This window comes from Choristoneura fumiferana, chromosome 24, assembly GCF_025370935.1.
Source record: "Choristoneura fumiferana chromosome 24, NRCan_CFum_1, whole genome shotgun sequence".
Taxonomy (NCBI): Eukaryota; Metazoa; Arthropoda; class Insecta; order Lepidoptera; family Tortricidae; genus Choristoneura; species Choristoneura fumiferana.
Genome location: NC_133495.1, coordinates 4,537,512 through 4,565,059, shown reverse-complemented (window position 1 = coordinate 4,565,059; position 27,548 = coordinate 4,537,512). Strand labels below are relative to the sequence as shown.

General features: G+C 36.7%; 3 protein-coding genes across 8 annotated transcripts in view; 2 read left to right on the top strand and 1 right to left on the bottom strand.

Moving 5' to 3' along the window:
* The window catches only part of Fak (protein tyrosine kinase 2 Fak), a 149,729-nt gene extending 136,015 nt beyond the window's left edge, over window positions 1–13,714 (bottom strand). For 2 of the 6 annotated variants that reach the window (XM_074106879.1, XM_074106880.1), the window contains exons 1-2: window positions 13,593–13,714; window positions 8,145–8,184 (exon numbers count right to left, since the gene is read on the bottom strand). The gene's annotated coding sequence lies outside the window, so the exon portion shown is untranslated. Of the gene's footprint in view, window positions 1–1,626; window positions 1,900–8,144; window positions 8,185–13,592 lie in introns of those variants that run through there. The other 4 variants (XM_074106881.1, XM_074106876.1, XM_074106877.1 and 1 more) reach the window with 4 other exon arrangements.
* Window positions 13,715–14,329: 615 nt separating this feature from the next.
* On the top strand, window positions 14,330–24,937 carry LOC141441993 (peroxisomal membrane protein PEX13-like). Its single transcript, XM_074106895.1, has 5 exons — window positions 14,330–14,953; window positions 15,840–15,976; window positions 18,942–19,078; window positions 23,252–23,417; window positions 24,148–24,937. The coding sequence occupies exons 1-5, from the start codon at window positions 14,571–14,573 to the stop codon at window positions 24,432–24,434; spliced, it is 1,110 nt and encodes a 369-aa protein (XP_073962996.1). The 5' UTR covers window positions 14,330–14,570; the 3' UTR covers window positions 24,435–24,937.
* A 1,065-nt stretch (window positions 24,938–26,002) lies between these two features.
* Window positions 26,003–27,548, top strand: part of LOC141441915 (peroxisomal membrane protein PEX13-like) — an 11,989-nt gene continuing 10,443 nt past the window's right edge. Inside the window, exon 1 of the mRNA XM_074106806.1 lies at window positions 26,003–26,150. Within this exon, the coding sequence (XP_073962907.1) occupies window positions 26,003–26,150 (148 nt within the window). The remainder of the gene's footprint in view (window positions 26,151–27,548) is intronic.

Genomic DNA, 27,548 nt, shown 5'->3' with positions numbered 1-27,548 from the left:
GTGAAACAGTCCCTAATAGTAGAGTTCCCAATCAATAAAATCAATGCCAAAAATAACCTAACGGGTCTTCAAGTATTTAATAGGTTCTAATTTATATCTACGTACGCATGATTCATCAGTGCACATTAACTAATAACACATAGATACACGTAAGCATAGCCGCCTAGTTATAGCACGGACATTGGCCCAGACTATAATTGAGGAGGGTACCCATGTTGCATGAAAGCAGAACTAATAGCTCATATAAACAGCTTGGCATTATTTAAATTTACGCTAATAATAGAACTGGGGCGGGCTTGTTTGTTTCTATTAGGATTTTAAGTCTCGCGTTTTGTTTCGCTCAGAAACAATTAAAATGTTTGTTAAGTGTTTACAAATGAAAATAGTGCGTTGAGGAAAACGTTTTTATTTTATACTGAAATGCATTTAACGCAGAAACGGCCTGGCCATTACACTGATAAAGTGATGGTGACGACATTCAGTGGTCAGTGACAGCTTGTAATACGTAAAAATAACCCATATCCTTTTTTAACGTTTCAGTTCATTTGTTTTTAATTACTAGTGGCAGTAAAATGCGTTTTCAATCGACCGTTCAGCCTGCTGGTCACCCCAGCGCTCTCAATAATAAAACTGAGCCCAATCGATGCATAATAATGGTACAGTTGTAAAGCAAATTGTTTCTATTTTTAGTTCCAATGCATGTTATGTATATGACCGTTATACGACAGTGACTCGTATTCGTCATGCGTATGACAAATTACGATTGAACAGGTCACGGTACAGGATAAATTGAGGCAATTGATACCGTGTAAATCATATTATGTGGAGGACGTTGTGGATATAAACATGTTCTATTATTCAAATATTATACGCAGTCTGTGTGTGATTTAGTATTTTTGTTACTTGTTCACCTAAAACAACTGGGCAGAGATGATGACAGAAAGATACGTGCTACCTTTAATTACGAGAAAATCCCTGCCGAAAAACTAATTTTATGTGGACGAAGTCGCAGGCAGAAACTAGTCGCAAATGGTTGGTTCTATCTCTCTAAGCCAACCTAATAACAGTGATGTAAGAACACCACAGACTTCCTTCAATAGTGACGCAGAATATCATAAAAGACGCATCCTATGCTTATTAATTCTATTATAATTTACTTGACTGACTCTACATTCTCGGAATTGAGCAAGCCAGACACAAGTCGGTTTGTGTGGACGACAGCCGGTCCTCCATCAAATAAGCAATTAATTAGAGACAGACCTTGCTGGCTTCCCAAACACAATTTAGATTAAATTAATTCGACATCGATCTTTGATGTTCCGGCATACATCAACAGTTCGTGAATTGATTAAGAATACCGTTCACCGCATGAAAGCTCTTTGATTTTATAACTAGTATAATAGTATAGTACTGATAAAGTGCCTAAAGAATGTCTCCACGACGATACCTGAGCATGTCGGCGGACGCGATAATGTCTCCAAAATAAATGACATTATAAAAAATGATGCGTCAGTATTTACGATCGTAAGTTGCCTTCAACATTAATGTGTCGGATGCACCCAGTATCCCATACAATGTTGCAAAAATATATGCCATTATGGCTAAATATAATCACAAAACTCCAACCTACACGAATCGCAAGCGAAAATTTATAAATTCACATTCACTTAAGAATAACGCACACCAACTTTATATTTGTTATATAAAATTCTGCACTGATCATCAAACACGGCAAAGCGACTATATTATATCGGTAAAAAAAGATGTTGTTGTCGCGTAATTAACATTCGCACGAATGTTCGACGTTCGGTCGTATGTCTACCGCAACGCGTCGGTAGTTATCGAACGCTAGCGAACGTTCCCGGGCGAGGGGATGCGACACGGGCGGTGGCAGCGGCGGCCGGCGCGGCACTGCGGGTTCCGACCGCGTGTAGCCCACAGTCCAAACACCTTACGACCTAACTCCCAGCTCACCACAACAACTGCGTATGCCCTAAAAACTAGCGTAAAAAGGCCAAATTCGAACGAAACTCGGGGAGAACACCAATCGATGTCCTGAAACAGGACAACAGATCTTTCGGCCCGCGCCTCCAGTTCCATCGCATTTTCGCCTACGCCACGCCAACGGCCAACGGCAACAGCGTTTCGAAACCGTACGCAATTTTATAAACAAAATTGGAAATTGGCTGTCATCGAACTGAAGTCAAATTAAGTAGGGTCGCCCAAAAATAATAATGGTTTTCACTTCTGACGCTTTTATTTCTGCAATTTGCACCAAAGTGAGACAAAATGTTTTAGTAATGTAGTATGTATTAATTACACCGCATTTTAAAAGAGCACCGATTCACGAAGGTTCCTTAGTTTTCCTGCAAAATTGGTAATCCCATAAAAGTTCCTCTTTTAAATGAACCAAACATCGCGTAACCCGGTTTTCGATAAGTTTCCGCTATTCGATAAGTTTTGACCGCTTTTAGGTTGGATGCTGAAATTCAACCGAAGCGTAGTCATTTCTACGGAAGCGATATAAGTATTAACTCAATGCTCATGAATTTAAAGCAAACCGATGAAAATCCCTGTCTTCGTCAAATATTCTAAAATTCAAATAATGCGCAGCCTTTGCCAAACATACGGGAATTCGAATTGAATGCGGCTAAGGCAGATTTTATTTCAGTAGGCGACGTTCCTCGGCAGCGTTCGATCGGAACGATCTTGTTTCAATACCAAACATGATACGTCTTGTGTTACAGACGGACAATGTTATGAACATTTGTATGTAAAACGATTTGCTTCGCTTTGTTTCGTCCAACCTTTGAGAGGTATCTGTTTTAAATAATGAAGTTTATTAATTAGAATCGAACGCTGTCATGTTGCAGTAATTATTCTTTTTTAACCGACTTCAAAAAAAAGGCGGTTATCTATTCGGTTGTATTTTTTTTATGTTTGTTACCTCAGAACTCCGTCATTTATAAACCGATTTGATTTGTTTGTTTTTTTTTTTGCGTTCGTCTAATTTGTTCCCATAAGCACCAAATGAGGATCTAATAATGATTACATCCTATGGAAATCGAGGGAACTCTTCAAATGTTGTAGGGACACCTATGGTAACTTTTATTTATTTAGTAGTAACTCGTGCATTTGCTCTTGAAAATCATCATTTGGTGAAGTGGAACTGATGATGAAGACCACAGTTTACCATCGGAGTTACTACTCAATAACAAGTATTTCACGGGTTGAATTTCAATTACTTTAACACAGTTGCTAAGCAATTTATGCTCCTCGTAATGCATATGGTGAAATGGAATGGCCGGAAAAGCACCAGTACTCCTCAATAAAGAAAGTCTCTGCATCGGAAAAAGCAATATTTTATAAAAGGTGACGAGCAGTTGACATGAAACTATTGTATATTATTTACACTAAAAAGGGTGAAAAAAAAATTATAACAAAAAATTGAGCCGACTACAAAAAAACATGAAAATAATTTTCTACCAGTCTGAAGTCGGTCGGTGCCTCAGCACGAGCCAGCAGGAGTGGACCTATAGTCATCTAACTCACCTACAGCTACGCACTTTATATTGGGCTTCAATCACTCCTGCTGGCTCGTGCTGAGGCACCGACCGACTTCAGACTGGTAGAAAATTATTTTCATGGTTTTTTGTAGTCGGTTAAATTTTTAGTTATTAGTTTTATTTTTATTTGTACTAACTAGAAAGTCGTCGGAAACAGCTAAACAGCCCTTTTTACAATCTGAGATTTTAAATGACTAAAATAAGTTTTTCCACAAGAATGTTAAAAATAAAACGCACATCAACCTCCGCGAATTATAAAGGACGCATTTAAGCGTCACCATCCGGGATTCGCACAAAAACGTTAAGTTCGTCAAACCATTTAGCCAAGAACAAGCGAGGTTCCGCTTGACGATCTCACCGTGGGAAACATTCTAGCCACAATCATGGCTGCAATCATAATAAATCCAGATCTTAATTCATACTTTATCGTGAAGTAATTAAAGCTGAATTTGTAATCTAGATCGTGCCGAAAAGCGTCGGGACCATTGTTAAGATAAGCGACGTCAGCTGGGACCGATTACGTTACGATAACGTTTGTATTAACTATGCACGAGATGCACCGATACTCCAGCGCCTCTGCTTTATCTGTTGAAATAAGATTGGAACGTATTTAACAAACCAAACATGACTTATATCATCCTACAAAGAAAAAACTCTTCAAATAGGCAATTATATATCCATTTATTTATACCTGACAGTACAGAAACAGCGGTCGGTAGAGCAAAAACGTGTGAAATAGTTAGCTGCACAAATTCTATTGTGTCGACTGGCTGCAAAACGGGACCACAATGATATATATAGTAATTAGCTTCGCAACGATTTAACCCCATTCTTATGTAAAAAGAAACTAACTGTTTTTAATTATTATAATGATAATGAACTTCTTAAAAACTGTATTACCTTACCCGTTATTATTGCTCAAGTCTAAGGTGAATTCACACGATTAGAATGGAACAGAGAAGAGAAGCTTAGAAGGCTATCTGCATGAAAAGAAAATGCCTTATTAGCCGTAGTGATCTAGTAACTGCGTTTAATAAAAATAATGACGTGAGAACCTGCCACACGAATCGAAAGCATTAGTGGCATTTCAATGGCACTTCAAAACATTGTCATATTTTGTCCTAATTCTACATACCTTAAAGATTTAACAAGGTACTTGAGCCTTGCAAGCCTCAAGTAGGCTACATCATAAAATCAGCTATAGACGAAGTAATGTCAAATAATTATAGACATCTAGCACGGGCAACCGGTAATTTTGCGTCCCGTAATTACCCAACATGGATTATGTTTATATTTTACTGCACTAGATAATTCGTCATGTTATTCAGAGCGATTGTGGCAAATCATGGTCGACTTTGATATGTCAATTCAATTAGTGATGAATGATGATTATAAGCCTTAATTCTGGCATAATTTTAAGCTTTGTGAACTTTTTTAACCGTTTTTATATTCAAAACATATAGTATATTAAAAACAATAAGTCTGAATGACACTTTGACTTGTAAGTGAAAATAGCCAGTGATGTTTTAATTAAACTATACAATTAAAGGTGGTAAAGGAACTTCATGATCGATCATACCTACACTACACGTAGGTAGTGGCAATGTGCAATGTGTAGAAAGCTTATTTGAGCTATTCTGAGTCACACAAATTGGAAAAGCTATACGGCTTGCTCAATAAACTTCATTAAAAACTTGAATGTTTGGATTAGGAAATACTTTTTGAATATTAGGTATACTTTTTTTTTGTTTATAGCCACCGCACACGCCATAAGTATAGCATAATACAGGGTTTCTTTCTCTGACCATGGGGTTTTAAATTCGAATCTATAGAAAAATTCACAAATACAATACACTATTCTTCCCTTCTCTCGGAAACTAGTTCCTTTCCAAAAGAGTGTCTTGCGTGTGACATAAAAGGTTTCTCGAGTGTGAGGCGAGAATCTTCCAGCGAGGCGCGTGCTCAAGGGTGAAAAGGGTCTAGTCTAGGTTACGAGAACGGCTTGTAATTAACAGCTCATCCTATTATTAAACTATCACTTTCTTAACACTAAAACACGTTAAAATAAAAATTAGTTCTGGAATTATGGCACAAAAAGAGAAATCGTTAAATTATATATCATCAAAAACAAAAACACCTCTTTCTTTTCTCTCTATGTGCCTCTATTTTATGTATCACTTATTATTGCGGTGTCGAATAGGGCAATAACAAAGGGCGACAACAAAAAGGGTAATAACGTAGGATTTACAAAATTTACTACTTATATGCCTTAACACTGAAATAAAAAATAAACAAATTTTCAAATTAAAGTATACGTATCTAGTATCCAGTAAATACTACCGTATTACCGTACCGGACTACCGTCCGGGTGTTCATTAGTAAACAAATCTCACCTAATTCAGCGTTGCGCTCGAATGGCAAGCACTATTTGATCTATTATTCGATCGATATATTTTAACGGAGTCAGGCGTAATATGTCCACGCCACGAGCAGACGGGTAGAGTTATTTTATATTGATAGTTAGTTTATTTTTTGTCCGTCGTAGCGTTGAAACTAACATCAAAACAGTAAGCTAACATTAAAGCATAAAATGTCATCAAATAAGTGCGTAACGATTAAGAAGAAAAAATACACTATTGTTTTCAGATATAGGAAAAATCATTTAATTTTCATACTCAAAACATAACGTGCGTCCTATTGTTCAACGTAACAGTAGGTAGCCCTTCTAACTCTATCTTGATCTTCACTTCAGTTCCAATTCTTCTAATTGTTTTGTCTCTGTTTCATACGCTGTTTTCTACACCTGCTAAAAAAATCAACTAACAAAAATAATTACTGTAAGAAAACAAAAGCAAGCGAGCTAAGAATTGCATTTGTATTTGTACTAAAATAAAACTGTAAATCTGGCTGCATACACGAGTCTGCGAAAGAGAGTAAATTGCAAACGCAATTCCTTTGCTTCAAAGAGCAATGTGTATACGTTCTCCGATCTTACTGAATTTTATTTAGAAAGCTATTTCGTCTACTGTATTGTAGTTTTTGCAGTATAAAAATAACATATACCATAAACCATACCTACACATCAATTATTTACACTACAATCTATATAAATTATATTAATCCGGTTTGCAGGACCAACATATTTTTGACCATGAAGAGATTATTTCATCACGCTTGCTCGTAAGCAGTGTCGTAACATGCATAAGAGCGTAATGACTTTTATATTTGTGGTACATACACCTATCATTAAGTCCTTACGTGGGCCAGGTTTAGGTTTCAACAAGCGGGCTTTAACCAGAAATAAAAACTTCTGCTCAAAAAGTATTTTTATATAGAAAAATTTATTTTTATTTGACTACGACAATATAATATAATATAAATATTTTGTTAATAATTATTAATAATACATTTGAATATTTTTTGCATAAAGATGTTGCAATTTATTTTTTAACCTAATTGACTGTATGCTCCGGTGTTGGAGGTACGTTATATGACTATTTCTCAAAAAGTTGACCATTTTCAGTTATCCACTTATAAAAAATATATAGGTATATATTTTCTGACACTATTACAACACAAAAAATAAGTAATTATTATTTTTAAATATATACAAAACCGTGTGGTAGGTGATAAAAAGTCAGATAATCATTGTTGTCGGATCCAATAGAAAGTTCCGATGTAGTTACAAAATTACGATTTTTTCCACACAAGATTTCGTGACGTTTTCATGACGTCAAGAAATTTTGGATGTTTTATGCAGTTTATGTTTTATGATCTCGTCCTTAGTGTTAATAATTTCTTGACAAACCGTTTTCTTGTCAATTTCATAACGGGACAACTTTATGAGAAATACTCTTAAAACAAAAACTCTTTTTAAGTAGGTATCAAAATATTTTTATACAATGGAATAATAGCCCGCAATCTGTTAAACAACAAAGGGTATCGACAATTTAAAAAAATCTAAAATTCTCGTGTCATAGTGTTTGTAACCAAGTTTGGTTCCTCCGAAACGGCTTGACCGATTTTCATGTTTTTTTTTTGTGTATATTCGGTAGGTCTGAGAATAAGACGTAAACTATTTTTTATACTTCTACGCGGACGGAGTCGCGGGCAACAGCTAGTTGCCTTATAAATATTATATAAGTTTATATAGGTACTCACAACTGGAATTACGAACATCGACTCATTAAAAGCCTACTAGACTCTCGTCCCTAATTCCTTATTTACCATCCATAAGACACAATGTACTTATACTTACCACAATACTTGCAGATATACAACCACAAGATACAAGGTTAACGTATTTACTTTAGCCCGCAGAAGGCACGTAAATAGGTAATATGTTTGCATAGGCTTAATCGAAAGTAAACATGTAAGCACCGTTCTACCAACTACCGCGTTTGCTCACATAATGAGCCCCGTTCTTATACATAAACATAACTACATACGTTCGATGTAAACATAAACATGTACATCTAAATTATATGCTTATAAAGCTTATTAAACTACATACATGGATTAATAAATATGTAACTAAACTTACGACAAGTTTATCAGTAGAATAAAGAATCTACTTACCAAGACGAACGTGACGTGTTCAAGGACCATAAAATGGTACCTGAAAAGAAAAACACATTTGTATGTGTATGTCAGCTCTTTATTGCAAAAGGGATTTCTTCCAGCTAACCTAGTTAAGAGATGACAATTTTATAAAGATAGGCAAACAGTCAAAGTTAAGTACGGTAAAGAGGAAAAAAGAAATACTCGAAAAATATAGTTACACATGTCACTGTCCCAACATTATAATTTTCTCAAATTTCTAAAAGTTTTTAAATCCTCAGGGCTTTCGACTTTCCAAAAGCTCATAACCCAACTGCCACATGAATGGAACTTTGCTAGGAGACGGCTTTGAAAGTATTAAAAGCGTGAAACTTAAGACTAAAACTGGATTTGCGTCCCATAATTTTCTCGACTTGCACATTAAAATACTCATTTTACTAGCGCTAAGCCTGTTTATTATAACGTGTTTTACAAATGTACTTCTGACAAAAAAAGGTTTTAACTTAACAACTTTCGCAGTGTGGTGGTTAGTATTATTTTGGCAAACATTGATTTATGACGCATGATTTTATAACGCTTTCTCTTCTGCATTTTACTTCAACACATACATACTTCGATGTAATCCTCAATACCTACATAAATTTCTGATCAGAAGACGAGTCAAATCAGTATTGAATTGGTTTAGTAAGAAACAGTTTCAAAGGGACGGACTTACACTTACTTCTCTACCCATTCGATAGCCTAACTAAACCCACTAAACACGTAAGTTTCAAATTTCAACGGAATGAATCATTTCCAACGATTGTGGTTAAAATCCTCGAGTTATTAGACCGAAGCGTCCCGTCCCAAATACTTTAATAGTTTGCAATTCGTATCGAAATCAGAAGTGGGGCGCGCGAATAATGGTAGCCACAACGTTCTGCGTGAACAACAAAAACTAGGAATACCGCTGAGTTCGCTGACTACATTAACAAAAGACGACACGAGACACAAAACGTCAGACTGCCTTGTCGACCTGTTAGCCTATTTCCAGCCTACATGTTAAAGTTGAGCGTACACTGCATAGCAACGATTGTGGGCACATTTATGCTATTAACAACAGCTATTAGGTTGAAGTGAAGACTATTCAGAAAAAGGGAGTCTAGTGCTAGTAACAAAAACTTTTTTTATTTGGCCGAACCTAAGTTAGTACTGGCCATCAACAATGCCATGTAATGCTTGAAAAAAAAAACTCAATACTAAACATAGCTCTTCTGTTGTAAGAATGTAAGTTAATCAAGTATTTACACAATACAAAAATATTTATTTGCTTAATAATTGACTAGTTTACAATATAGTTATATAACCAATACAGTATATTTAACCAATTCAATTGGCGTTCTGTGCGACAAAGATAATGAACGTAACAAAAAAAGAACAAACAGTGTTGCAAAACTGTGAAGAGGTAGGTACCAGACAGACAGGGTTACTTTCGCAGTTATAATATTAGTAAACATTTTATTTATCAGATTTTCCGAGTAAGTAATTTTTTATTGGCGCTTTCCTAGAATTGTTCGTACCATGGAATGAAATGATGTCAAACAACCTATTATTAAAAAATCAATGTGGTAAAATGGAACCCCAGCTTTAGGGCGCCAGTGTTGTCACTAGCGCTGGGCGGAAATGACGCCGGCGGGCGAATGCTTCCGTCAGCTAGGTTCATAAGTTTTTAATTTCACCAAGAAGTTTAACTAGCCATTTTTGTTATTAGTTTTCCGTTTAAAATATAAAAAAAAATACGGAAGTTACTTACTACTGAATTGGTCACTAAAAATTATAAAAGTAATTAACAGAGAAATGATTAATCGCCATACCAAATTTCGTCTAAATCAGTTCAGTGGTTTGAGCGTAAAGAGGTAAAGATAAAGACAGACAGACATGCATTAGGCAAATTCAATATAATTGGCACTTGTAGGTATTATGACTAATATATAAAATATTCTTGAAACAGGACCTCCTCTTCTGTTTCAAGCCGGTTGAAAATTAAGTGAACCAGCGTTACGCGCGGTGAGTAGCGACATCTAGTGAACAATGTTAATTTAATAGAAACAAAAAAATTGTGCTTCTTTATTTTTATGCATTGCAGCATAATTTTATTTAACGCATTTACTGCCACCTGACTTCCATACGTGCCACCGACGCACATGTGCGATCAAAATGTATGAATAATATGACAGCGGCACTGGGCGAAGTTCCGAAAATGCAAATATGCGTCGGTGGCAGTGAATGCGATAAAGGGCCATTAAAAAAAAATCTTATGTTGAATATGTAACAACATTAGATAAAATTCGTAGCATGACGATAGTGGCGCCGCGCAGAAATTGCGCGCGCACATTACGACTTGTGTGTGACATGTTTGAACCACCATTGCATAAAAAAAGTGATCTAAATTATTAGTGATGGGCCGAATGTGGTTTGAACCGAATACGAACTTCGGCCGAACATTTTAAAGCAATTCGATTCTTTGACCTTGGGAATCGCGAAAAACTTGAGAAAATATGATATTGGGTGTGTACATTTTGAATATTAAGCAAAATGAAATCACAAGTTCGAATTTCGAGCCAAAAACGAGCGATCTATTATCTATGCCAGTGTTGCCATTCAGGGAAAAAGAAATCTATTCATTATCCTACATTGCAGTCTGTAAAGATCTTTACCCATTCATTGCCGCACGCCAAATTACGCTGGGCTTTGAGTCATGAAATTTGGTATGTAGATGTCTGAAATAACACATAGGCTACGTTTATTCCAATATTCCCACGGGATAGTTGTTCTTAACACAACACCTCAATGGAGATTACAATATAAATTTTGGGATTTCCCACAGTATTTTGTAAAATCCCGGAATTTCAATTGTAACTACCAGATCAAATAGTTTACGCGTGCGAAGCCGCGGGTAAACTAGTTATTAATATTTACGAATTCCAAAGGGAATGTCGTACAATCCCGGAATTTCAATCTAGCTGCTAGATATAATGATTTACGCGTGCGAAGCCGCAGGTAAAGTCTAACTTTAAATAAAAATGATATATGCCAATGGAGGTATATTTAAAATAATAATATCATTCAAAACTTCCCATTGTTCGTGATAATTCCATATTATTAACTTCAAACAAAGTAAATGGTCAGTGATTCAGTCATAATTGTTTATTGTAGCAGTACTAATAAGTATGGCCTTGCACTGTATCAGCAGTAATTAGATGAATGTCTAGGATGTGGTCATTGTAAATGGAATGCTTGGGCCAATTGATCTTATTTTAGATTTGATTTCCTTTCTGGTACTAATATTGACGAAAGAAGAGATCCATACTGATCTGTTTTCATTTATATCCCACTAATATTATTAATGTAAAAGTTTATAAGACTTAGATGAAATTCGGTATACAGATAGTCCCAGGGAAGGACATAGGATAGTTTATATCCCAGAAAATTGCATAGGTAGTTCTCTCAGGATCGTGATAAACAAATTCTATGTAGACACCTGGACGGAGTCGTCAGTAGTAACAGGTTTACTAAATGTAATGTAGTTTGTTTATGAAAAATGTTCGGCGTAAATGATCTTTAAACCGAACTAGTGATTGAATTCAAAATAGAAGTGCAAAAGAAGGTTTGAACATCAGCTCCGTTTGTGAATCAAACGTTTCTGTGCAAATGTGAAAAAAACCATGACGTCTGCCGTATTTTAGAGTTAGTATTTTGTTGATAAATAAAGTATTCACTAGTTGTACTTGTTTATAGAAAAATTTAGTACGACAGCGAAGCGAGGAGTGGTTAGTTTTAATTGTGATCACGACGCACGAGCCGAGCGAGCGAAGCGAGCGTAGAAGTGCCAGAACCGATTTGGCGGCGTTTCATGATATGCCTAGGATTTCATGATCTGCCTAAACTGGAAATATGAATGCTTCATGATATCCTAGGAATTTCATGATCTGCCTAAACGTCATAGGCAAATCGTAAACGTGAGATTTGAACGATATGGCGGATGTCCTTAGCCAATCATGAAATGGCGGCATTTCACGATATGCCTAGGAATTTCGTATGGCATTAATCGGCCGCCGACATATACACATATACTGCAAGTACTGATTGTTTGAAATAAATGAGTATTATTATTATAATACATTAAATTGCATACTTACAGTCACCAGCATCAATATCTGACAAAACAAAGCAAGCAAAAATATCTGATACAACTCTATTTCTTGGTCCATTAGGATGTGTCAGATATTTTTGCACCCTGTGCAGTAGCAGATATATTAATTCAGGCAACTGAATACTAATAAAAATAAGATGCTTGGATATACTGAGCGGCAAAAAATCTGTCCCCCAAATGTATGCAGTAATAGGTAATTTTGTATGTAGAGTGGGCCAGATTTTGTGCCGCTGAGTACATAATATCTTACACACTTTACATCTTAAGTATGGCTTTGTATAAATCAGCAGGACCGGACTGGAAGAGAGAGACAGATAGTTGATCTGGATGGAGAAAGGTTGGAGAGGCGTATGCCCTGAAGAAGAAGAGATGGCTTTGTATAAAATAGAGCATCCAAATAGCCACATGTTCTAAATAACATTGGTTTAGTTGTTAAACTTAGTTTAAGCTTGACTGTGCAATACATTTTAAAAACATAAAACTGAGCTTTATTAAATATATTTTTAACAGGTGGCCATAAAACTGCAGTCTGCTTGATATAGAAGGCATACTAATGGTTTTCTATGGACTGAATATAGGTATAGGGTATCAAAGTAGTATATTTTACATTTTGACATAATTGTTTAGTTTGGCCATTGCATGAATATCCAAACCTTGCAAAGGCTTGTTTTATCACTTTGAAAGACTTTAGAAAGTTTTTGAGGTTTTAGATAATTACATACTAGTTATTTTATTTTTTAAAAAGCCGGAACCTGAGCCTGGCTGGAAAAGTAAACTTTTTTTTAAATCTGCGCCTGACTTTCTACATTATTTTAATAAAACAGTCTAGCACTTAACAGAGGTACTTAGGTTTACTAATAAGAATTTGACGATTGGTATTTACATTACAATGCAAAAATTAATTTCCCTCCAAATTAGTTTTTTAAAACTCGCTAATTCAAGTGGCGAACTTGGTGCAAATACCGCTACTCCAGCTAAAATCAACACACCGAAAGTAGGTATCAAAACGAGAGCAATTGACACTCATTTCTCGGTGCTGTTTACTGCAACCGGTCCAAGAATGCCACCGTCTCAAAATTAAGAAATACGTTACAAGAAAGTATCTACATATACCAATAAAGTCTGGTCACTGTTTGATTCCAAAATTAGGAATAATGGCACGAAAATTAATATAAATATCAAAAATAGAGATACGGGAGGATGACACTTTTGTCACAGAAAGTAAAGATCAATTTTCTCGTCTTAAATTCATACAAATAAGGAAACATGCTTACCGTTAAATAATGAATTTTCAGCACACACAACAGTAATAAGTCAACAACAGAATACAGTCACAATAACTGATAAAATAACAAATTCACAATTAGCTGATTCCAAATATTGAAATTATTGACATCCTTTAGACCGTAGAGTAGACAATTTGTTTGTTTTTTTTTTTCATGTTTTACTTTTCATTTTGAAAGCATGTGAAAATATGTTTTAAATATGATTGTTATGGAAAAATAACAAATAGCTTTGATTGAATTTGAATTTTGTCAATTAAAATTAATAAATTGAAAATATCAAAATAGAAAAACGAACCTAAATATTTTTGTCTGTGGTATGATCAAGTATGATGTTGTGTTGCCAATACCGCCAATACGTTTAAAATACCAGTTTTTATTTTGTGTAATAATAGTTGTGCGGTCCTCGATGTATAAATTTGTTGAATCATTACATCAATATCATTATCTTTCGAGTGCTTACTGTGTTTTGTTAAAAGAAGAACAATGAGCGCGCAATAAATTTATCTAGAAATTTTGTAGGCCGTTTATGTTTTAATAATGCTAAAATTTAAATTAAATAAGAATTGATTGACTGATAAAAGTACAGACTAATGTGTTACTAATCAATTGATTAAGTCACAAAGATATTGCAATACATTTTTTCTCCGAAGTTTGTGTAAAATTACGTGGAACGCGCCACCGTTATCTTAAATTTTTGCTGGCAGCACAGGCAAACTGGAAAGTCAATGTATTGTCTTTGGTCAAGACTGAAACGTCACACTATTTGTTACGATTCCTTCCGATTCGCTCCGATTCACAAAGTTCATCGGTCGTTCCTCATTTGCGTATTATCGCACTATCTTTATAAACTCAAGATTGTGCCATACAAATAGCCCAGATAATTCAACCGTACCGTATGGAGTCAAAACATTATCAGTGCGTCGCGAAGTGATACGTAAAGGTTACAGTGAATAGTGCGTAACTAAAATGACGGAACAAGCCAAGTTTGAGGGGAACTCTGACCCCCTTTTATCGAATACAGGAGTAATGCCTGGCGGGAACATTCCTACGTTCAGAAATCCAATTCCTTCGACTTCATTCGCCAATAGTACGTTAGGACCCCCTGTGTTACCTCCAAGACCCGATATGAGTATACAGCCTAGTTATAGCATGACCCCTGGGTATTCCTTTGGCGGAATGGGAGGGATGGGATCTTATGGTATGGGTGGAATGGGGAGTTATGGGAACTATGGGGGATTTGGGGGTTATGGAGGGGGCTATGGGATGGGAGGAATGGGGGGCATGGGAGGTATGGCACCTTATGGGGGGTACAATAGATATGGACCAGTGTATGGCGATATTGAGAGCAGGTGGGTTTTGGTACTTTTAAATGTTTTTGATAGTGAATTATAACATAAAAGTTGTGCGATTTCTAGTTTGTAAGTAAAAAAACATTTTAGTCACTATTTTGTTTTTTACTTAACAGAAGTCAAATAGTGGCTGTTTCAGATTTTTACAATAATCTTACAAGTAAGCCATGAAGGATTCTTCACATGTCCCTTTATATTGCCAGTGCTATCAGAAAGACCATCATAATCAAAAATAATATATAGTAATAATATATACAAAATAATATAATATATAGGTAAAAAAAATGGCAGGAAGTTATAAAAAAAATACACTTCATTAATTACAGCCTATCTATGTATGTCCCACTGCAGGGCACAGCCATCCTCTTACAGTGAGAGGGCTTATGGAGTAGTGATGAGACCCTTGGTTAAAAAGTAATAAATATGTACTTAAATATCTCAAAGAAGAAAATGATCTTGACAAAAAAAGTATGTAAAATCAAGTACATACTATCTTTTTGAATCTCATGTATTTATCATTTTAGAATTATCTGGTATGTAAACAAAAGATAATGTAAGGCAGAATGATTATGAAGAAATTATTTTACAAGCTTTTGACCCACTACCAGTGGCCAGATTGACTTAAACACATACTTATGTAAATCTAGTGACAATACAATAATCTGGCTGTAAGATTGTGGTAGTCCGGCCAGGATTGTCTCCCAGGATGGTTAGTGGCATCAACTTCAAAATCTTAAAATTTGGTACAGAAATGAAGTTATTACTAAGCGTTCTTTCTCTGTCATCTAGCAAGAACACTTTGCTGACTGTAGTCAACAAAAAGGAACAGTCAGCAAAATAAGCTTGTGTTGAAAATGTAATTGTTAACTAAAACTTATTCTTTTAGGTTTATTCAAGTAGCAGAAGAAAGTTCGAGACCTGCGTTTGATTCCATACAAAGTCTAGTCAATGCGGTTGGCAGTGTTGCCATGATGTTGGAAAACACATTCTTCGCTCTAACCAGTTCGTTTAGAGCTATTTTAGGTAAGTTTTAAATTACTAGCTTTCTCCTTAGTGGATCTAACTCACAAAATATTTTTAAAAAATTAAATAGAGAATTATTCTGTAGAACCTTATTGATTATGATAGGTTAGTTTTATAATAATCCTGATGTAGTAACTTACAGTTTAAAAAAAAGCCTCATCTGGGAACAAGTAATTTTTTTTTTACAACTAAATCAAAAATTATGAAGATCAAAATAAAAAATCAACAAAGTAGGTATCTTTATCAAGATATCGAAAACAGCCAGTTATAGTTCCGCGTGACGTCACACTCACACCTACATACATTTTTTACTAAGGAGTGACGTCACGGCCCGCTAACGAAATTTGACGCGCTTTTTCTTTGTCATTTTTTAGGGTTCCGTAGTCAACTAAGAACCCTTATTTATAGTTTCGACATGTCTGTCTGTCTGTCCGCGGCTAAGCTCAGAGCAAGGCTTAGAACCAGTTTATAAAATAGCGGTAAATAGCGGTTATTTCGGTTTAACTCCGATCTTTCATAAGAAGGCAAACGTTTTTAAAAACTTAGACCTAAATAGACCGGTTTATTCAACTGCGCCAAGTATGGTGTGGTAAGGTGTGGGGTATATATTTTATATTTATTTTATTGAAATCGAGCGTCCTCCCCCCCCCCCCTCTAAAATTTGCTGTTAGGTAGAAAAAAATTAAAAAACGCAGGGAAGTAAGTAAGTAAGTATATCAAATTTCCAAGGAAAATTATAACGGCTAAGATTGCTTGACAATTATTAGTAGTTTAACAGTAAATAGCAGCCCAAGGTATAAAATTTACCTAAACTTGGAAGATGCTGTAGATAATACGAAATCCTTTGAAAAATATTACTTGATTTTTTCGTAATGGCTACCGAACCCTATCTTGGGCGTTGGTCGTGTCCGACTCGCTCTTGGCCGGTTTTTATTTGTTTCATTGACCAAAGAAAATTATGTGTCCAATAATTTCTGATAATCTAACGAAATACTAAATAGTTTTTTTTTTAACCCAAGAAACTACCAAACTATTGTGACAGCTTACGGCAGTTTTCTTGTAAACAGGTAAACCGCAATAAAACTTTATGGATTTTACTGCTTACAGAAAATGTCTTCCTGATGCAGAAAAATGAATCAACCATGCGTTATCTTATTGCTTAACTACAAACATTTCAACTTAATAGTAAAACACGTGTATTTAAATATATACTACTATACTATGCTAGTTGAAGTGGCAATCGGCGGCCGACTTCACTCAAAGAACAGGGGGCCACTACGAAATTCGAAAATCGAAGTTCGTATCATACCGTCTGTTATAATGAAGAAAAAGGACGGCATTTCGGCTTGAGATGATATATTAGTTAGAGTACAGGATTACAAGCAAGGATTATAATTTACGTTACGAGACGAGGCTGACAGCTGTTGACTTTCCGGTCAACGCCACGTGATCGCGCTGCGATTCATTATACGCATACTACATTCCAACACCGTCCCTAATGTAAGCTCCATGTAAGCTCAGCTCCCTAGTATAAGCGTCGGCAGGACGGTTACGAACTTCGATTTTTTAATTTCGTTAGTAGCCCTGCTGATAACTGTTGGGGGAGAAAAGTCCTCGAGTGGTGACCGCATACCGAAAGACGAAGCATTGGCAGGCCTCCCACTAGGTGGACGATCACGCGAGTGGATGCTAGTGGCGAGTTTTTATTCCTTGTGGCGTTCTAGGGGGAGGCCTTTGTTCAGCAGTGGACGTCTTCCGGCTGATGATGATGATGATGACATAATGTTCACATTATAGGATGCTTAAGTTGTAATTTATGTGTACGACATTACTAAACACACCAGGGTCGTTTTGCGTAAGTTAAGTGGTACAAGTGATATTTGGCATCAATGTCGCAATACCGGTTTTACGCGCATTTTTCTTCAACATTACCTACTTGCCTTCGATAAAAAAAAAAACATTAATTCAATAACTTTAAATAAGTAGCAGTGACTGTTGCCGTAACATCTCGAAACCCACCGTTTTACCTACATTTTTAGGGTTCCTTACCCAAATGGGTTCCATTACTGTGGTTTCGCTGTCTGTCTGTTTTTCTCTCTATTCCAGGCGCAGATTACTTAATACATAGTTATTTACAGAGCTGTATCTCGAAAATCGCAATAGATAGACAGCTGAAATTTACACATAATATTTATTTCTATTGCCGCTACAACAGGAAATAATAAAGATAAAATGAGAAAAAAATTAAGTGGGGGGTCCCCATACAAGAAACATATTATACTGAGTGGCAAAAATCTTGCCCTCAAATGTATGCAGTAATAGGTAGTTTTGTAATGTATGTCCGTGGGCCAAATTTTGTGCCACTGAGTATATTTTCAAATCCCATCAAAACATAAATGTGAAATGAGTGCCAAGTTCAATATTATGATATATGCCTTGATTACTGACTTTAACGACAAAAGAAGTGAGATCTAAATGGGTGCCAAGTGCCAAGGTGCCAAGTTCAGTGGTCAGTCCTGAAATTTATTTATAATAATATAAAATATTTCATAACAACTTAATATATCATTTCTTCTTATAACTTATAATATACTTATTGAAGCCTAAGGTCGATGCTATTACAGTCATGTTATGTATGTATGTATGTATATAAACTCTTTATTGTACAAAAGAAAAGAAACAGAACACAATTGACAAACTTTGAGATACTTGTACAAAGGCGGACTTATCCCTTTAAGGGATCTCTACCAGTCATGATACGGTATACGTAATGGGTAAAAACCTTTAAGCCGGCACTGCACACTGTAACCTCGTGGGCCCTCGCATACTTTATGAAGGACCAATTAATACTAATATTCAAAATAACAAAGCTGGTGAACCACGTCTAGAACGTAAGTAAAAAAGTCTGTTAAAAAAGTTAGGTCCCACCCAGGAGGCTATAACATGTGTATTGTTTGACCAACAGGTGTAGCAGAAAACTTTGGTCGTCTCAGGTCTCTCTTCGCCCAGTTCTGGTCAACCTTCGCGGTGGTGAGGTCACTGAACTGGCTCGTCAGGAAACTCCTGGTCTTGCTCGGCATCAGGACTGAGAGCGAATTTAAGGTCAGTTGCCTTTACATCCTTTACGTCATTACGTATATGCCATCGTATTTTGACGGAAAAGGTCGTATTGTATTTATTTTGCTTTCTCATCTGGCTTACCGAAGTTTAGGTACTAAAACCAAAGATAATTCAGAAAGCAAGGTAAATATGAACTTATTCGACAAAATACGATGACAAAACACTATTCAATAGATCTGTACAGGGTTTTGTTTATTTATTGTATTGTATAACTATTTATTGTACGGCTGCAGAGAAATGGGGCACCACTCGGGTAAATAATTATGGGGATCCCCTTCAATTACATAATTTTTTTAGACTATTATTGTTTCGCATAATTGCTTTGGCATTATTTGTATTGACATAATACCAATGTTTTGGGGCGATAAAAATATGAAAATAAAGTGGACTGTAGCTAAATTTTAAATCAAAACGAAAGCAAAGGAAATCTAAGTTTCTCGAAAACAATTAGTTATTCCGTTTATAAAAATAGAAAGAGGGCGTGAAAAGTGCTTATACGCATACCTGGTTTCCTCAGGGTGTGTAATGCTCTGTGAGGCCTCAATCAAGACCGGCACATCAGCTACTGTCGCATAGTAATACTTTGGCCTACTACTTTTTTTGGCATATTAAGCTATTAGAATAATTTCAGTTGGACTTATTTGTATTAGACTAATACACATTATGCATACTATTGTTTGGGCTATTGATTATTTGTTATAAATAAACAACAAAATATTAGGTTAGGTTAGGTTAGTATGATATCCAGGCGCGAAGCGCCCGAACAACGCAGAAATAGTCGTGGACCTCCGTCGACCTCGTCTTAGTTCCTAAATATATATTAACACAAAACTAACCTTTTCTCGTAGTGCATCAGACTCGTGAACTCATCAACCACAGTTATGCACTTTGTAATGATGCAAATTTATTATTATGACTTTTTGTATTCATGCTATTTGATGTTAGTCTTCATGAAGATGATGATTTCTGTATTTATGCTTTTTAATTGTATGCCTAAAAAAATATGCATAATGATGAGTATGCACATCGCTAATTCGGTTAAAAGCAATTATGCGTAACAATAATATTACAAATAATTTTATGCCATCCAATAGAGAACCTAATTATGTATATCGTTGGGGGTCACCTTTATCTGTGCAGCTGACGAATGTAAAACACATGAAAAGAACAATTAATATTGAAAGTATATCACAAAGGCGAACTTATTACTACTTATTACTGTATTAGCCCAAACGCTAGTAGTCAAATTATCAAATTCCAAGTCATTGGCATAGCTAGAATAATATGCAAGTTGTAGTGGCAATAACCTGGCCACATCGCTCGAAGAACAGGTACCAAACCGTCGGGGAGAAAGAAGGGTCCTCGAGAGGTGACCACGCATTAGCCTTTAAATCCGACCTATACTATCCTCGTGCCTACATCCTTCCTTTGGGAAGGACATAAGAAATAATTATAATTGGACACTGTGGTCTTTTGTAAAGTACAGAGTAAAAAACTAGTAGGAAAAGCCGGAGATTTTTTCCTCTATTTTCCCTGAACATCTTAAGCTCTAAGCAACATAATTTGAAAGTTTCAAAAAGATTTTCCAAAAAAATACCTTTGGTAGGCAGAGGCTATACCACAAAATAAGTAATAGTACGTACATATACATACATTGTAAATAAACAACAAACGACGGACCCCCTAGAATATAAGACATTCATTATCGTGTTTATAGCATAGCATCCAACTTTGGCTAAGCGGCAGCTCGTAGATATAAAACTGACCTTTATGACGTAAACACGCTTAAATCAATAATTTATCTTTATTAACTTGTCAATTTTGCAGCGAGCGCATAAGGGTCATTATTTTATCTTTACGACTAACGTCGTAAAACTTATGTTGACTATCGCCAGATGGGTGTGGATCTTTATTCTGTGCAGTACATACGCTCCGAATAATAACATCACCTGTAATGACAAACAAATAATTGCTACCTAGTAATTTTAAGTTAGTAGAGATTTTTATCTACCAACCTACAACTTATAAACTAAGTTATAAACGTGGTACTACTGTAGGTACGCTTTATGGAGTCTCGCACGAATTTTGTGACCATGTATGTTGCCAGTGATGACATATGGATTCGAGACGTGGTGCTTCACTATAGGTCTTATAAATAGGCTCAGAGTTGCTCAGCGACTTCAGCGAGCTGTGGAGAGAGCTGTGCTTGGGGTTTCTCTACGGGATCGAATCTGAAATGAGATACGTAGAAAAACAAGGGTCACCGAAATAGCCAAGCGAATTAGCTCGTTGAAGTGGCAATGGGCAGGCCATATAGCACGGAGAACAGATGGCCGTTAAGGCCGAAAAGTTCTCGAATGGCGACCGCGGATCGGTAAGCGCAGCGTAGGACGTCCACCAACGAGATGGACGGATGACCAGGTTAAAGCCAAGCTTTCACGGTGGATGCAGGCCGCTGCCAACAGAAGCAACTGGAGGTCTATGGGGGAGGCATATGTCCAACAGTGAATGTCGTACGGCTGATTTATGATGAAGTTAAATTATGCGGAATATAATTTACCAAAATACGCCTCCAAGAAATACGTAATGATTTATTTATGTACTTACGCTACACACAAGGTCGTTCAACCCTGCCGCGATCATTGTATTGTTACAAATAAATAAAACATTCATTAATAATCTTATTTACCATTCAAAGCGGACCAATGACTCCTGAATCATCGGATAAATGATTACGTATAATCAAACATATCAGTGGATAATCTAGCGCCTGAAAGCTCGATTTCTCCGATGTTTGATTTGTATCTACATTTTCAGTTTTTATGACCGTTGTCACTGCACTTTCCTTTGTATTAAGTATCAGAACTCAGTTTGTCTCAAATGTTATCATTTGTCAGTAACATTGTCGTGATTCCGTAAGTCCATGTTATCAGTTATTTCCGCGAATATAAGACAAGCGCGCATGAGATAATGGTTCAGAAGCACAATAAGGCTCTGTTTCCACCAGAGATGTGCGAGGAATGTGTTTTTTATGAACCAATAGGAACCTCGCTCCGCTCAGCTGTTTCCACCAGAGATGTGCTGTGCGAGGATAGGTAAATGAAGCGTTTCTATTGGTTAATGAAAAACACATTCCTCGCAACACATCCTCGCTCATTTTTGGTGGAAACATAGCCTAAGGTCGTGTACTTGACGCTAACGAGCAGCGACCACCCGAAAATTATAGGTTTTTCGGATACAGCAATTTGTATGGAAGCGCCTTTTTAGGGTTCCGGAGCCAAAATGGCAAAAACGGAACCCTTACAGTTTCGCCATGTCTGTCTGTCTGTCCGTCCGCGGCTTTGCTCAGGGACTATCAATGCTAGAAAGCTGTAATTTTTCGACAAAATGGTACAATAAAAAAATTAAAATAAAACCCTATAGTGTGGGTCGAAATCGAGCGTCCCCCCCTAAAATCTAAACCGGTGGGTGGAAAACTTCGAAAAAATTCAGGATGATAGTAACTATATCAAACTTACAAGGAAAACTGTAACGGTTAAGTTTGCTGGGAATTATTAGTACTTTAAAAGTAAATAGCAGCCTAAGGTAAAAAAATTACGAAATCCTTAGAAAAATATTACTTAATTTTTTCGTAATGGCTTCGGAACCCTATTTTGGGCGTGCCCGACACGCTCTTGGCCGGTTTTTAATGACTCTATTTTAGGATTACAGTGACTTGAATATCAGCTGAGTGTTTTTGACTTGAATATCAGCTTGATGCCTCTACGAGTTCCTGGGAAAAAGGATTTTAACAGACGGACAACAAAGTGATCCAATAAGGGTTCCGTTTTTTCCTTTTAGAGTACGGCACTTTAAAATAATATTCATGTGCAACCGTAGAAATATCCAATCAAATAACTAACTGTAAACAACACCCAAGTACCTACCTACATATAAATATATCCAACTGTAGAAGCCGCGCAGGAAGTTTGGTATTCGATTATAGACTTAAATTTATTTGTTTTCAAGGTTCCGTACCTCAAAAGGAAAAAACGGATGCATTGTAGAATCACTTTGTTGTCAGTCTCTTAAGTAAGACCCTTTTTTAGAAACACGTGCAGTATCAGGCTGAAATTAATATCAAACTTTGTTTAATGTTGCTATCTCTATTTCCAGGCATGGGCGGAGGCAGTGGCCGCCACTCAGACCGGCACGGGCACTCCGGAGCAGCGCGCGCGCGGCGCCAGCTGGCCCATACTGCTGTTCTTCGGTGTGATAGCAGCCGCGCCCTACATCGTGCTGAGAATGCTCAACGGACTGACTAGCAGCGTTAACGAGCGACGTAAGTAGCTTAACGAAGCGGGTTTGGAAATTATCAGGATAATTATGTTCATTGATAATTATAACTATCGGAAAATTATCCAACAATATAACAAGTAATAGGAAGTATTTTTAATTGTTACATTTCTCGTTTTCGGATACCAACAATATTACCCACGTTAAGATTCTCATTATAAACTTTACGCATAATATCTTACGTAAGTGAAGAACATTACTATCATTGATAATTAACTATCCCATGCAACCTTGGTGTCAAGTATAGACTTGAAAATAGTTACTAGGTACGTAACTGATTGGTCCCAATGCTGGGTGGAAACCTTGAGGAACTGCCTACCTTTGGAACCATACTGGTCCAAAGTTGCAGCCGACAGAGTTCAATGGAACCAGTTTAAAAAGGTCTATATCAAAAGACACAACCAATAAGAAAAGTCTGAAAACGATAATGGAAATAAACGCGTACGTGTGTAATGTACGTAAATACGTACATGGAATATGCCAATCACTCAAACAAATCAGTCCACATGCACCCGCTGCTGAGTAAATGCTTGTTCATTTTAAAGCCACTTTTCCCGGTCCTGTGCTAATCTCATCCACCCGTTTACCGACCGACTGCCAGATGTCATCCGACCAACGGACCGGCCGCGGGTCTGCCCACTGTTCTTCGACCCAATCTTGTAATATGTATGTAGGTAATTGTAGTCAATACTGAAATGACATCTCATCTCTTTCAGTGAACGACCCAACATCATGGCAAAACCCTCTCAGAGCGGTCGCCCAGCACGACTTCCAAGCCACATCCCCCCAGGAGATCAGCTTCCACGCCAACCAGGTCCTAACCCTGGCTCCCCAGTGCCTCCAGGGTCAGCTCTGGAACAGCGGCTGGCTCATGGGATCCACGGACAGACAGCATGCCGGATTGGTGCCAGTTAACTATATCAAAGTGATCAAACCGGTAGAGGAGAAAGACAAGGAGCCTAGCGTGGAGGAGTTGAATAAGTACTATGGACAGGAATTGTAGGTTTTGTGGGCTTTAATTAAGGCTTTTTGTACTTTATCATCAGTCGGAAGACGTCCACTGCTGAATATAGGCCGCTTCCAAAGAACGCCACAATAGTCCTACGCCGCCTGCATCATCGGACTCCTGCCTTCACCAGGTCATCAGTCCACCTCGTAGAAGGCTATTGGGGCCCGAACGCTATTCAAGAACACATTGGTCCCAAGACCTGCCGGTTATTTGAACGATGTGACCACTTAACTTTGGTAATTCTTCGGCCTTTGTCATTACTTTGGTTCTTCTAAATACTACCAAAAAGCGCCAAAATTTCAAAGTGTGTACGAGCATTTCTAGCAACACTGGTTTCGATACAAGCCTAGATTTAAGACTGTTTCCGCAGGTTTTTTCCTCTATTTCATTATCATTGTAGATAATTTTATTTGTCTATAGGTACTATAACAATGGTTATTGATTGACGTAAAATATCACAATGAGAAGATTCTGCGATTGCCTGGGAATCAAATCGATATAGAGTCAAGACACAGTAAGCATACATAACCAAACCGTTTATATAATTATTTAACGTTATGTTAATTTAATTATAGTACGTCAAACTGTATTTGTGCTACGTGGACTATGTAAACTACCTTTGTAAATGCACAACGGAATAAGTTGATGCTATATTTTACAGGGTGATTGATGGGGTCGTAAATTCATGCAACAATGTTCCATGGTTTTCAGAATAATCGAAAAGTTTCGACTGTCTCGAAAACGGTAAACTTTTGGACCTAAATGTGACGTAGATTACTTCTCCAATCGACTCAAAATATCCGCATCGTCTTTGCCCCTGTACCGCAAACTTTACAAGCACTACAATTCTATAAGTGTGACATCCATAATAACATAAATTTTAATTAACGATAGCTTTAACTATTGAGAACCGTTTTATATAACTACTAATGGAGAGTTTTTTTTTTTTAATTTTCTCGAGCAGCAATGTAATGCAAACATTTATTTGACGTTTCAGAGAGGCAGCAAATGTTAATGTCAGTTGTTTTTTAACTAGAAATACTAATTTACGTTAATTACGTCTTATGCTCTCAGCCCTTAAAATAAATGTTATTATGGAAGTCACACGTTGTATATTAGGGAATATTATTGCAATGTTCTGCCGTCAAAATCACAGACCGTAAACAGGTTTTTGAATGTCGGATGCCTCAATCATATTATTTCAATTATTTAAAAAAAAAGTAGCTCTAGCGTTACTCTCGATGTAAATATCATGTTATTTTGTTACTACTAATACTAATAAATAAATATGTTTTATGATCCGTCATGGCGACAAACAATAAAGAGAACTGATGTTGTCATGGCGGTTTGTTTACGGTTTGTGCTAGTGTCGCTCCCTGCGCAGAGCTTTGCCTAATATTTCCTATTGTCACTTTTTTGTATAAAAAAGTTAACAGTTATGTCGGTTTGTAGAACATGTTATTGTTATGGTACAGTCAAGGACTTTAGTTCATGAGCCACCATAGAACCTTTTCAAAGGAAAAGTCATTACTATTTTCATTGTTAATTAATACTATGTCACTATGACGCATCGCCCTGAATTGAGCGCTCTCAATCTCATAGAACACGATTTGAAGCAAATCGTGTCTCAACTTGCACAGAAGGCTTGCCTAAAAATGTTGAAATGTAAAAAGTATGAAACGGAGACGCGGTTATCTATAGAAGTGGGATGTACTAAGGCGACGCGTTCTAAGATTTTTTTTGACGCAAGCAGTGCTTAAATATGGCAACATTTTTGGATGTACCTAATTTTTTTATCCATTTTTAAAATAGTTATTTAGTTAATCTGTAACTACCTGTCTCGTTGGGCTAAGAGAAGACAATCCAAATTAAACCAAAGCACAGAATATATAATAGTATTGACGTACAGAATGGGCACGCTCCGCCCCACACCGATTCGAGTTACCCCACCCCTCAAGCGCAGATTGCAGGAAAACCGCAGGAAAGCAGTTGGGTGCGCAGCGCAACGCGATGTATGTCGGCCGCACGGCACTAAGTTCGGGAGCAATAATTTTATTAAATAATGCTTTCTGAAATTATCGCGATGAAATAACTACCTACCGAATAATTCGTTTAAGTTTGTAATCGTATATCTATTGTAATTGAAAACCATAATGCTTAAACAGACAGACACATTTTAAGTAGGTTTAAATAAATAGATAAGATAACCTACATATAATTCTTTAAATGTCATTGGTAGTACTTGTAGTAAGTACTAGGGTTTTGCTATAGTCAGCCCTGTGTATCTTACGCACACATTGACGCGTGTACAAACGTCGTCGTGCTTATGTAGATTCAAGAACGCGTATTTTGTATGGCGTGGCCGCCGTGTGACCAAAGTCCTTTAAATATGTATTTGTTCTGTTGTTAAAACATAGTGTAAGAATGACGAGTGAGGTAACTCGGCCGTCTAGTGTAGAAAGACAGCAACTATGCGGTGCGGGGCAGGACCGCATCTGATTCATAGTTTGCGAAGCGCCGAATTAAAATGTGCCCACTACTATACATTATTACGCTGGTTATAAATTATCTTTAGAAGCTTTCGTAAATCGAGATTAAATTGGCGTTATTCCGGCCTGACATTGTGCTATATTTATTCAACACTGCATTTTATAAGACTGTTAAAAATCACGTGCAATAGTGTCTTATACCCACGACTAATGTAGGATAAGATAATTTGGACGTAGATAATAAAATATGCCATTGCATATACATGCCATTGGATGTAGCAATGAAAATAGCAACCGTAGGGTAAATTCCTATATGGAGCGAGATTTTGAACGTGATACAGATGACCTAGAGATATAAATTACATCGGCAATTTTCATCCGCGCAGACGAGTGTTAACAAAATAAACCGAACTAAACCGAATGTAAGCACCAATAAAATAAAGGCCTTATTGCTCTTGGAGCAAGTTAGAATATGCAATGACAGTTAAATCACTAACTGACGAGGTGCCGAACAAAACGGTGGTCACCGCAATTGCGATGCAACGTGATCAATGTGCAGGCAGCTCAGATTACACCCGCGCAAAACGTACTGCCTCATTATTGGCTAAATGGTTTCGCA

What these genes read in the sequence shown, in the direction of transcription:
- LOC141441993 (XM_074106895.1), top strand. Translation starts at nt 14,571, where the DNA reads ATGACGGAACAAGCCAAGTTTGAGGGGAACTCTGACCCCCTTTTATCG. An exon ending in TTCGTTTAGAGCTATTTTAG is followed by an intron (nt 15,977 to 18,941) that starts GTAAGTTTTAAA and finishes TTTGACCAACAG; the next exon opens with GTGTAGCAGAAAACTTTGGT. An exon ending in TAGCAGCGTTAACGAGCGAC is followed by an intron (nt 23,418 to 24,147) that starts GTAAGTAGCTTA and finishes CATCTCTTTCAG; the next exon opens with TGAACGACCCAACATCATGG.